We start from the raw sequence: 11,920 nt of genomic DNA, 5'->3' as shown, positions 1-11,920 counted from the left end.
GTGCCGCAATGCGAGCTTGTAGATCTGCTATTTTTGAATAGCCCAAAGAAATCTTCAATATGACACAGATGCGTTCCCCGGTCTTGAATGGGTTAATAAGTTGTGTATTTTTTTCATGTGTTTTTTCTCACAGATTCCTCTCCTCTGTCATGGGACCCAAACACAGTGAATGAGAACCTCATCCTGTCAGAAAACTACAGGAAGGCGACTTGGACAGGACAAGACCAACCGTATGCTGATCATCCACAGAGATTTACCCGTCACTCTCAGGTGTTGAGTAGAGAGAGTCTGTCTGATCCTTGTTACTTTGAAGTTGAATGGAGTGGAGAGGTTGCTGTTATAGCAGTCTGTTATAAAGACATCAACAGAAAGGAGGCGGGGCTATCATCCTTTGATCGGTCTGACATGTCCTGGGCGTTAGGGTGCGTTGGTTCTGTTGGTGCTGAACGCTACTGGTTCTCTCACAACAACATTCGTACTGCAGTGTCAGGACCTCGTCCCTCCACAGGGAGGGACAGGGTCGGTGTTTTTGTAAACCAGACAGAAGGTTGTCTCTGTTTCTATCATTTAGACGGAGCCGACAAGATGTCGCTCATTCATAGAGAAACAACCTCCTTCGTCAGAGGACCTCTCTATGCAGGGATAGGGGCTCTTAAAGCTACTGCAGAAGTGTGTGAGACAGCCGCGTACGGTGGGTTCTAACGCGGACCGGGCAAGATTGTTAATGACTCCCCCCGGCCCCCCACCCACTGCGGCGCGGGCATGTGCGCGCGCGATTTTTTTGCTTAATTAATTCATTAAATGACCATAAAACAACATTAACAACACTCTACCCATCCCTCAGTGTGTTCCATCCTCAAATGTTTTACTTAAGTAAAAGTATCAAGGGTTAGAAAACTTTTTTTTTCACATTTGAAAACTTGTGAAATGGGACCTTCTGCATAATGAGTAGCCGTATACTTTTACTTTTGGTACTTTAAATACATTTTGATACCAATACTTTTCTACTTGTACTCAAGTACATTTTGAATACCTTACTTTTACTTGTAACAGAGTATTTTTACATCGCAGAATTGATACTTTTGTTTAAGTTAAAAAATTTTAGTACTTTTTCCACCACTGGTATTCAGTGCATGCAGTGACTGTTAGTGCACACAGGACGAGTTGAGGGACACAGCATAGCGACCCTTCATTTCAATAAGGGCAGACAGCAGAGCCAAAACCTGCAGAACATGTTTAGCACAGCCACAGGGATCACGACTTGTTTATTAGAGGCAATTAGCATGTCTGGCTGGGGCCGCTTGACAATGGGAACGGTGGGGTGGCGGAGGCTGCGGAGCTACTGCGCCGGTAGAGGAAAAAAAAGAAGATTTATTTTTGACCGGGCCATTTGGCCTCTATGACGGTACGCCTCTGGTGTGAGATCTGTGACACGTAATGTATAACCTCTTAAACCCTCTATTCTATAGCTGACCGGGGTTCCTCAGGGCTCTGCTCCTTGTTCTCCTCTCTCTCTCTCTCTCTCTGGGGGGAACCAGTTATTTTCATTAAAGAGGTTTGGTGTAGAGTGACAAAAAGAGCAGACCAAGTACAGATCCCACAGGTCAAGTTTACTAAGTATTGAGGGGTTTAAATGTGTGAAAATACACATTAACATGAGTCCAACAGATTAATAGAAAAGATTATGTGTAAACACTGATTTACACAACACTTATGACTGAGTCTGTCAAACGATAGTCTATGAAGTTATCTATGAGATCTGATGTTTAATCTGTAACACCATGTTGTTCATTCCTTTGTGTTTTTATGAGGTTTTCACTTCATGTTTTCACTTTAGTTTTTATTCGTTTTTAAAGCAGGTTTTGTTAGTTTAGTTTTAATTTAGTGAAAATGCTTTGTTCTGATTTAGTTTAAGTTTTTAATTGTAATGTATTGGTGGTCAGGGACGATAATCTTGGTGAATGAGACCCAGTGTGTTTTAATGTTTGCTCTATACTTATATTATGTTACAATTACCTGATCAAATGTTTTATCTAAATCAATCTGTCTATAACCTACTGATCAGCTGATGTGAATTACTGATCAAATGATGATTCTTTGTGTTACTGTACTTCTGTGCTGTTTACTTTTTCTCTAATAAAGTATTTAAACAATCAATCAATCCCTTCTTGCATAAAGTTCATAATAATAACTTATGGCATCTGTGCCATTATCTTATACTTTGGCTATTCAAAAATAGCAGATCTACAAGCTCGTAGCGCGGCACCGAGAGCTTGTAGATCTGTCCCTCCCTGGAACAAAATATTTTATATTAGTGGTTCTAAAACTTTTCCATGTCAAGGACCTCCCAAAATGATATGTATTTGGCCACGGACCCCCCCCCCCCCCCCCCGCCCACCATCTCTAAATATGTTGTTCCAGGGACCCCCCAGATGCAAGGATTTGAATTAAAAATGTTGTTTTAAAAAAACATGTATTCAAAGATTTGCACAAACGTTCAAGAATTGTTCAAAAATAGTAGATCTACAAGGTCATAACGCGGTACTCGGTGCCTGTACTTCTGTGCTGTTTACATTTTGTCTAATAAAGTATTTCATCAATCAATCAATCCCTTCTTGCATAAACCATGAGAATAAAGGTCCTAATAATAACTTGTATCAATAACGTTATAGTTTCATCACCGATGTCTTTTTGTACGTTTGTAAAATGATTTATATTCTTTTATTTTTCATATTTGTAGAACAAGATTGTTGGTCTGTAGGAATGCACTGAGGCCACTATATGGAGCTAAATCTACAGATCTGGTCAATATAAATGACCATCAATCAGACCTGTAGAGGGCGCAGTGGAGTAAAATAAAAATCCATCTGGCGGACATATTTTATTTTCTTCCCATAAAGTGTATTATACAGAGAAGGTGAATATAATTAAAGTGTATTATACAGAGCAGGTGCTGAGAGGCTTCCTGGAGAATAGACTTTCAACAACACAAAACTGCCGAGTTATTTTTTTTTATACTAAAGACGGAGACCTCGCAGGGCAGTGTAATGTTGGGTCTATGAGTAGCCATGGTTCACATGACGCTTGTCTGTCACAAGCGTCATGGAACCATTTGTTCCTGGTTTGCGATTTTTTTTTACATTTACAACACGTACATCTACATAAACGTTCATATTTCAAATATAAAGTGCTGACCCCACGGCCACGGATGTAACAAGTTAAAGTGCACCAGTTTAAGTACCCGCATCTTCCGTATTGTTCAATAAAAAGCTTTTTAATCCGATCGCTGGCCATTTTCTCTGAATTTTCTCCAATGCTTTCAACTACGCGACACTATCGGTTGGGTGGTGTATTGCACTCTGATACATTAAAACATATATAAATATTAAATAGAAAATGGCCACCGATCGGATTAAATGCTTTTTATTGAACAATACGGAAGACACGGGTACTTAGAGTGGTGCGCCTCAACGTGTTACATCCGTGTCTCGGGGGTCAGCACTTTATATTTGAAATGTGAACGTTTATGTACATGTGAGAGTTGTAAATGTAAAATAATTGCAAACCAGGAACAAGTGGTTCCATGATTGTCATGGTATGACAGTCATGTTTCAGGGCAAGGTTGATGTATGTTTTTTAATGATAATACAAATCTAAAACAAATAATTGTATTGGAGTAAAAAAAGTACAATATTTGCCTCTGCGATGTAATGTAATAAGTACTGGAAAATTGGAAATACTCCAGTAAAAAAAAAAACTCAAAATTGTACTTGAGTAAATGTACTTAGTTACTTTACTCCAACCAGCTGGCTGCTACCCCACCACTGCGCATGCTCTGTGTGTCTCCTTCATTGTGCCCTACCACCAGCTAACAGTAGCAGCATCACCTCTCTCTCTCTCTCTCTCTCTCTCCTCGCTCTGTGTCAGTGTCTCTCTATCTGTATCTCTCTCTCTCCAAGGCTGTGTGCAACCGGCTCCACCTCAAACAACAACCTTTGCATTTGGTATGAAACTATAAAGCATATTTCTGTATTATTATCATTATTACGTGTTATATAAGCTCGCTATTAGACCGATAATATTGACTAAAACATGCTTTTTGCATTCAATCAGTCCAATAAGCTGCAGACTGTTAGCTATAACACTGTTAGCCCCCACTCTTTAGACTGGGCTGGGGACCAAGTTGCTGTTCCGGTCTGGAGTCTCTACTATAACCGGATACGGAAACATTTCCTTGTATCTCGTGTGTTGTGTGTGAGTGCAAATGACCGGATACAGTAGGCGGGCTCTAGACCAGATCTCACCGGTTGATTGTCAATAGGAACCAGGCTTCCCACAGGTTCTGCAGAAAGCCTGGTGAAGCTAAAGGAGGATGTCACGCTAATATACTAGCATAGAGAATGATAAGTTATGTAATGATGTGTGATAATAACCTTTAATGCGGTACTTTAATCCTCCTGGTGTGATGTTATAGCTGTTTTATATGGACATTAATGTTGTTTGTTGGGAATTGTAGGTTCAGAGACGGTTGGATGGTGGCTTAATGTGCAATTTATCTACTAGAGCTCCACGCCATCTATGGTATATATTATGTAGCCTTTCTGGGCGAAAATGCCTGGCAGTGAGCTTGTAGATCTGCTATTTTTGCCATGAGAGACTCCACTGCAAGGAGACAAAGGCAGAGATCATTAAAGCCTCTGTCTGTCCTTTGTCCCTATGGCTGCATGCATGGCTTTTATATATATATATATATATATATATGCACAAAATGTTCGATTTTTCTAAAATAGCAGATCTACAAGCTCATATCGTGGCACTCGGTGCCGCGCTATGAGCTTGTAGATCTGCTGTTTTAGAAAAATTTCCAAGTATAAAACAATGATTGACATGATGGCATAGTCAATCATTTCATAGACATGCTGCTGTGATATCCACTTTAATTTTTCCAAGGCTGGAGAGATGATCTATTGCAGTGGTTCTTCTCAACCTTTTCAGGTCCCCCCCCCCACCCCCAAAATAATCATGTGAACCCAGTGCCGCGCTATGAGCTTGTAGATCTGCTATTCTTGAAAATTTGTGCAAATCTTAGAATATATATTTTTTAAAGCGAACATTTTTAACTCTGTTAAAACTTCTGGGGGGGTCCAAAAAATATTTAGAGAAGGGGGTCCACGGCCAAATACATATCATTTTTGAGAACCACTGATATTATAACATACATTTAAAAAAAAAAAACACTTTTAGGATTTAGAAGACATTTGTAGAAGCAAAGATTTCAGTTACAAATGTTCGCTTAAAAAAATAATAATAATACAAAAAAAATATATATATATATATATATATATATATACAAAAATAAAATAAATGTAAAGTAATTGAAAAAACACGGCCCCTCAGGTATTAGAAGGACAATATGAGTCACCAGAAACCAAGGACGGTGTTTCTGATGAATCTAACATGGTTAAAATAGAGTTTGAATTTACAATGGGTTTGTATAGGAAGGGGGCGTGTCTGATAAAATAAATATCAAATATCTCTAAATACTGAATCAAGCAACTTAAAAACTGTCTGTCACACAATGTCAGCCAATCAGGAGAGAGCACCCATTTATCAGCTTCATTGTTATAGTGTTCCAGTTCCAATTGTGTGTCTGCTCATGTCTTAGTGTCATCACTTCCAATTTCACTTGTTTAATCTGTATCCTGACTGAGTTCTCTATCCTGATTGGATCAAATTGATATCCTGACCTGGAAATGCACTTTCTGTTTACTAAAGAGCTGGAGAGACATGGAGACTCCTGTTACTGAACAAACACTCTGTAGCAATGATTACTATCACAATATAGAGCTATTTAACACTGTTACTGAACGCACACTCTGTATAGTCAGGGGATATTAGCAGAACATTTTCCAATCTTGGAATAAATTCCTTACCAAAAAAAATCTTCACCGATGTGTTTGTAAAGGTGTCTAGTAACACTACTACAAAGACTGAAATGCAGTTTCCCTAGGAGAATTTTTGACAGCTCCTTAAAGTTGGGGTACTGTCTGTATGTTTTAAACCACTACTCTGGCTGTAAACCCAATTGCCCAATTGCCCTTCTGGGACATTAATAACCTTGAACCTACCCACCTTGGTTAAAAAAAAATCTAATTTTTATTCTGTCTTAAGTAGCATGTGAGGGGTCAAACTAGGGTGTTTTTATAAAAACGGCCATAGCCATCCTTTTCCAGGTATACTTTTTGTGTAAAAAGCCCATTGAGATTGGGCCGTTTTTAGCCCAAGGAGTGGTTTTGGTGCAAAACAAATGCTTGCAATGGATTCAGAATCATAAAAACACCCTAGTTTGACCCCTCACATACTACTTAAAACAGAATTAAATTTAGATTTTTTTTTAACCAAGGTTATGGTGGGTACCCCAACTTTAAGGAGCTGTCAAAAATTCTCCTAGGGAAACTGCATTTCAGTCTTTGTGAGATGTGTTACTAGACACCTTTACAAACACATCGGTGAAGATTTTTTTGGTAAGGAATTTATTCCAAGATTTTTTTAATATCCCCTGACTATGTAGCAATGATTACTACCAGAATATAGAGATATAGATAGATAGATAATAGAGAGATAACACACATTGACAAAATCACTTGACCTTCCTTTTTAAAGTGGTTAACCCATTAAGACCGGGAACGCATCTGTGTCATTTTAAGATTTCTCTGGCTATTCAAAAATAGCAGATCTACAAGCTTGTAGATCTGCTGTTATTGAAAAACCGTGAAAATTTGTGCAAATCTTTGAATGTATATATTTTTGAAGCGGACATTTTTAACTCAATTCTTTGCTTCTGGGGGGATTCTACAAAGTCTTCTATTTTGTTTTTGAAAAAACGTATGTTGCTATAATCAGTGGTTCTCAAACATTTTCCTGTCAAGGACCCCCAAAATTATGTATTGTATATTTGGCCGCGGACTCATGAAAATATTTTAGATTCATATATGTATTCAAAGATTTGCACATATTTTCTCAATTTTCCCAAAATAGCAGATCTACAAGCTCGTACGAGCTTGTAAATCTGCTATTTTTGAATGGCCAAATAAATCTCAAAATGACACAGATTCTTCCCCGGTCTAAAACATGTCTTCTAGGCTAGGACGGGCCACGTGACATGTGGTTGAAATGTCGACTTAAAGGCAATTTTCTTTTGACATGATTATTGATTAGCTATTGATTTTGCGTGTCACTTCTGGAGAGATGAAGAGAGCGATGCGGCTGTTATGACTTTTTGTGTGATGAAACATTCTCAGGACTTTTTGTCTTTTTTTGTTTTATGTGCTTCTCTTAGCATAATGGCCGTCCCTCCTTCATACGCTGACCTGGGCAAGTCTGCCAAGGACATCTTCAACAAAGGCTATGGTGGGTATTTAAACAAACCTTCGTAGATCAGACTTAAAGGAGGAGTTCACCCAAAAAATGACTTATTTTATATCAATTGCACGCCCCATGAAGCCTTGAATTCATGGATTTATTTTAGTTTTTGTCGCATTCCTAAGCCAACAATTTGATGACCGTGTGTATTTCCGTTGGGTGACACAAATAATCTACTTTGTGTCTCCTACCGGATACATTAGTCGGTAGGAGACGGGAATAGTGCTGCACGATTAATCGAAAAAAGATCGTGATCTCGATTCAGACACCTATGCGATCTCGATTTAAAATTATGACGATTTTTTTTTTTTTTTTTGCTTAATATTTTTATATTTACAAGAGAATTGTGTGAGAATCGTGATCTCAATTCTTATGGAGGAAAATCGTGATTCACATTTGAGCAAGAATCGTGCAGCACTAGACGGGAATCAAATTATCAGCTTAGGAATGCAACAAAAACAAAAACAAATCCATGAATTCAAGGCTTCATGGGCTGTGCAATTGATAGAAAATAAGTCATTTTTGGGGTGAACTACTCCTTTAAGATTTAGACTCCTATCCACTTCTTGGTTAACCTATTACTTTAAAAGCCTGTATCTCTGCTCCTGTGTACTTTTTTTTTTTACTATGTATTTTTGGCAAAACATGCTATTTTCAACCAGCTGCAACTATGGAACGGATTACCGAATGTTTTTTTTTCTTTTCTTCTTGATTCTACGAGACCCCTGTCTGTGTAATGAGGGGATCAACGTGAGGTGATCATGAAAAAAAAGAAGACGATTCTAACGATTAAAAGAATCGTTAAATACGCTGGCACTGGCTGTACCCTGTTTTAAAAAAACCTCTGGCACTCAATGTGTTAACTGGTACAAGAACATTTGACCATATCACACCCATCTTAGCCTCCCTCCATTGGCTGCCAGTTGAATTTAGAATCCGTTTTAAAATCCTACTCACTGCATGTAAGGCCAGGCCAGGTCTTACTGAACCAACGTACTGTGTGTTGTTTTTATCAGGGTTTGGCGTCGTGAAGCTGGACCTGAAGACTAAATCACAAAATGGAGTGGTGAGGAAACCTTTACCTGTTCTATTGTTCACCTGCTCTGTGCCCTGCTCTCCATCTGTGCCCTTCTCTCCATCTGTACCCTGCTCTGTACTCTGCTCTCCACCTGTACCCTGCTCTCCATCTGTACCCTGCTCTCCACCTGTACCCTGCTCTCCATCTGTACCCTGCTCTCCTTCTGGTTGTATCTCTACATATCGTTGCTGTCGGGCAGAAACCTCATCTTTAAAGGGATAGTTCACCCCAAAAATATATATTTTTTTCCTATGGATTAGGAAAATAATCAATAATTTGATGACCGGCAGCGGTTCCTGTAGGAGACACAAAGAGTCTCCTTTGTGCCTCCTACCGGAACCGCTGGCCATCAAATTATTGTCTTAGGAATGAGACAAAAACTAATAAATATCCATGAATTCATGTCTCCATGAGGTGACTAATCAATAGGAAAAAAGTCATTTTGGGGGAGAACTATCCTTTTTAGTTTTCGTAAATCGATGCTCCTATTTGATCATACTACAGCGTCACACAAAAGCATCCGAAATCACGCATTTTGAGCTTGTAGATCTGCTATTTTTTTTCAATTTTTTGTATTTGAATCCTGAAAAGTGCCAGTTTGGGACATATGAGGTTTCTCTACCCGGCAGACGGTTTTGTTAACCAAATGCAGTGGTGTTTCCCAAACAGTGGGTCGGGACCCATTTTTGGGTCATGCAACCATTTGTATGAGTCGTGAGGTAACATCCCTTTAAAAAACATATATGTATATTTCAAAAGGTGTTTACCCTTAAAAAAAAACACATGAAAACATTATTCAAAAAGATTTTAAAACATGTATATATTTTCCAAGTTTTATAAGTTTGTGTCCCCGGCCGGCAGAGAGACACCAAAATCCATCTTTTTTTTTGGTCTCAGCTGAAGAGGTTTCGAGAAAGACCTGCTCTGCTCTAGAGCATTGGTTCTCAAAGTGGGGTCCGGGGACCCCCAGGGGTCCTTGAGTGAGTTCCAGGGGGTCCCCAGCTAAATGATAGATTAGGCACCAAATGGACCCTTATGGGTCTGTAACTCTGAGAGTGTACACATGGAACCAAATGGACCCTTACAGGTCTGTAACTCTGAGAGTGTACACATGGAACCAAATGGACCCTTACAGGTCTGTAACTCTGAGAGTGTACACATGGAACCAAATGGACCCTTACGGGTCTGTAACTCTGAGAGTGTACACATGGAACCAAATGGACCCTTAAGGTCCTTACACACCGGCGAATATGCGAATATACGCAAAATTCGGATTCATTCCGAATAATTAAAAGACGCTTTTTTGCTTCGCGAAACTGATGTGGACGCTTGCATTGACTTTATAAGGTTTTAAAAAAAAACGTATTTATTCACATGAAGAATTCGCCCCGGTGTGTAAGGACCTTTACAGGTCTGCTCTGTAACTCTGAGAGTGTACACATGGAACCAAATGGACCCTTATGGGTCTGTAACTCTGAGAGTGTACAAATGGAACCAAATGGACCCTAACGGGTCCATTTGGTTCCATTTGTACACTCTCAGAGTTAAATTGACATTGATTTTACAATATAAATTGCGGTCCAAGTGATAGAAATACCATTAAATGGGGGTCCGTAGCCCTAATGCATGTCAAACTGCGGGTCCTTGAAATTAAAACGGTTGAGAATCACTGCTAGAGCTAGGGCATTCACCGAATAGTCGAATATTCGAATATTCGAATATCAAACCGACTATTCGATTATTCAAAAAAAAAAAAAAAAAAAAAAGTGAAAAGCTGTGAGCTCTGTTGTCGTCAACTCGCATTCCTTGAGTCGAGTCATCAATGCCATTAAAAAAAAAAGGTCGAATAATTCGAATACTAAAAATCACTATTCGTGAATGCCCTAGCTAGAGCCGTAAAAAATCTTCTCTTATGGGGGTCCCTGGCATATCTTTTGAAATGGGGGTCCGCGGGCTAATAAGTGTCAATTTGGGGGTCCTTGACATGAAAAAGTTTGAGAACCACTGCTCTATAGCATCTAAACAGCCCAGTCCTTCTGCTGTAACTTTGACCATAAAGGTTCACAGGTTGACCAATGCTTCTCTGCTCCGCTTGAGCAGGCTCTGTGCACAGCAGCATGTTAGAGAGAAACCGGGCCTCTTCCTTACTTCCCTCACAGGTCTTACCAATGATACTAATGAAGGCTCTGTTCTAGGGATGTCTGATATTATCGGCTGATATTAGCATAACAATTTAATATCGTAAAACATCGGTATCTGTTTAGAAAAAAAAAAAATCTAATCTAATTTAAAGGGGAGTCTGCCTCATTCACTAGAACGGGGAATCTCACTTCCAGCTGAAACCGTGTGACTTGTAGTAGTTTATAATGGCATTATGGTTATATATCGCATTTCACAAGACATTGTACTTGTAGATAATAGAAATCAATTGGCTGAAAATGCTCTAACAAGTCTATACTTTATATTCAAGTCTCACTGTTTCAGCTGGAAGTGAGATTCACCTTCTAGTGAATGAGGCAGCCTAGAGGGCGGAGCAAAGAGTACACCTTCCCTATGTCACTGATCACATGACCCCAACTATCAATTCTCCAGTTCTAGGCGACATAGAAGGGGGGGGGGGCTTTTTCTTATTTCCACACAACAGCTCTAAGGTATATTATCCCCTTTAACACATTAGGTGCCAGAATTGTATTAACCCATTAAGACCTGAGAAGATTCTAGAAATGTCTTCTAAATCCTAAAAAAAAAATGAAAAAAAACCCCTCATTTTTTTTTCCTCGATTTTTCAAAAATAGCAGATCTACAAGTTCATAGCGCGGCACCGAGTGCCGCGCTATGAGCTTGTATATCTGCTATTTTTGAATAGCCAAAGACACCTAAAGTGACACAGATGCGTTCCAGGTATTAACTCATTCACTGCCAGGCTTATTTCAAGCTTGTTGATCCATATGCCAAAGGCATTATGGATCAAACGGAGAAAAAAAAAATTCCGTTTATATTTTAACATTGAAGTGGATGGAAAATAAACTTTTTGAAAATCGTTTTCTCCTAGTTCCTTTGAGATAAAAAAAAAAAAAAAAAAAAGAGATTAAAATTTTATTTTGAAACTTTTTTTTTTTTTTAGGAGACGTCAAAAGACGTCATTGGCACTAATGGCACACTGAAAACGGCCGTCAAAAGACGTCATTGGCACTATATGAGTTAATGGGTTAAGACCGTGTACGTTGAGTGCCAGAAATCTCACCGCTGCGCTGTTTAACTCTCAAGTCTCCACACGAGCACCCATTTGTAAACGATGGATGCGTGCACGCTGCACGATGCTCGGCGGTCCTGGCTAACGCCTGGAACAACAACATCTCTCACGCGAGTTCCCATGGCGGAGTGATCGCACATCGAAAATGAGTCGTTTTCCCCACTGTA

General features: G+C 39.3%; 2 protein-coding genes across 2 annotated transcripts in view; one reads left to right on the top strand and one right to left on the bottom strand.

The window, feature by feature from the left end:
* LOC308077758 (BRCA1-associated protein-like) overlaps positions 1-11,920 on the bottom strand; it is an 801,007-nt gene that overhangs the window by 597,525 nt on the left and 191,562 nt on the right. The gene's annotated exons all lie outside the window — the stretch shown is intronic.
* The window catches only part of LOC308078462 (non-selective voltage-gated ion channel VDAC2-like), a 32,344-nt gene continuing 24,287 nt past the window's right edge, over positions 3,864-11,920 (top strand). Inside the window, exons 1-3 of the mRNA XM_080419634.1 lie at positions 3,864-4,004; positions 7,340-7,410; positions 8,439-8,488. Coding sequence (XP_080275760.1) covers positions 7,344-7,410; positions 8,439-8,488 — 117 coding nt within the window. The 5' untranslated portion in view covers positions 3,864-4,004; positions 7,340-7,343. The remainder of the gene's footprint in view (positions 4,005-7,339; positions 7,411-8,438; positions 8,489-11,920) is intronic.

The sequence above is a fragment of the Gymnoscopelus braueri genome (assembly GCF_963280865.1).
Source record: "Gymnoscopelus braueri genome assembly, chromosome: 22".
Taxonomy (NCBI): domain Eukaryota; kingdom Metazoa; phylum Chordata; class Actinopteri; order Myctophiformes; family Myctophidae; genus Gymnoscopelus; species Gymnoscopelus braueri.
The sequence above is the reverse complement of the archived record's forward strand: the minus strand, read 5'-3'. Positions and strand labels throughout refer to the sequence as shown.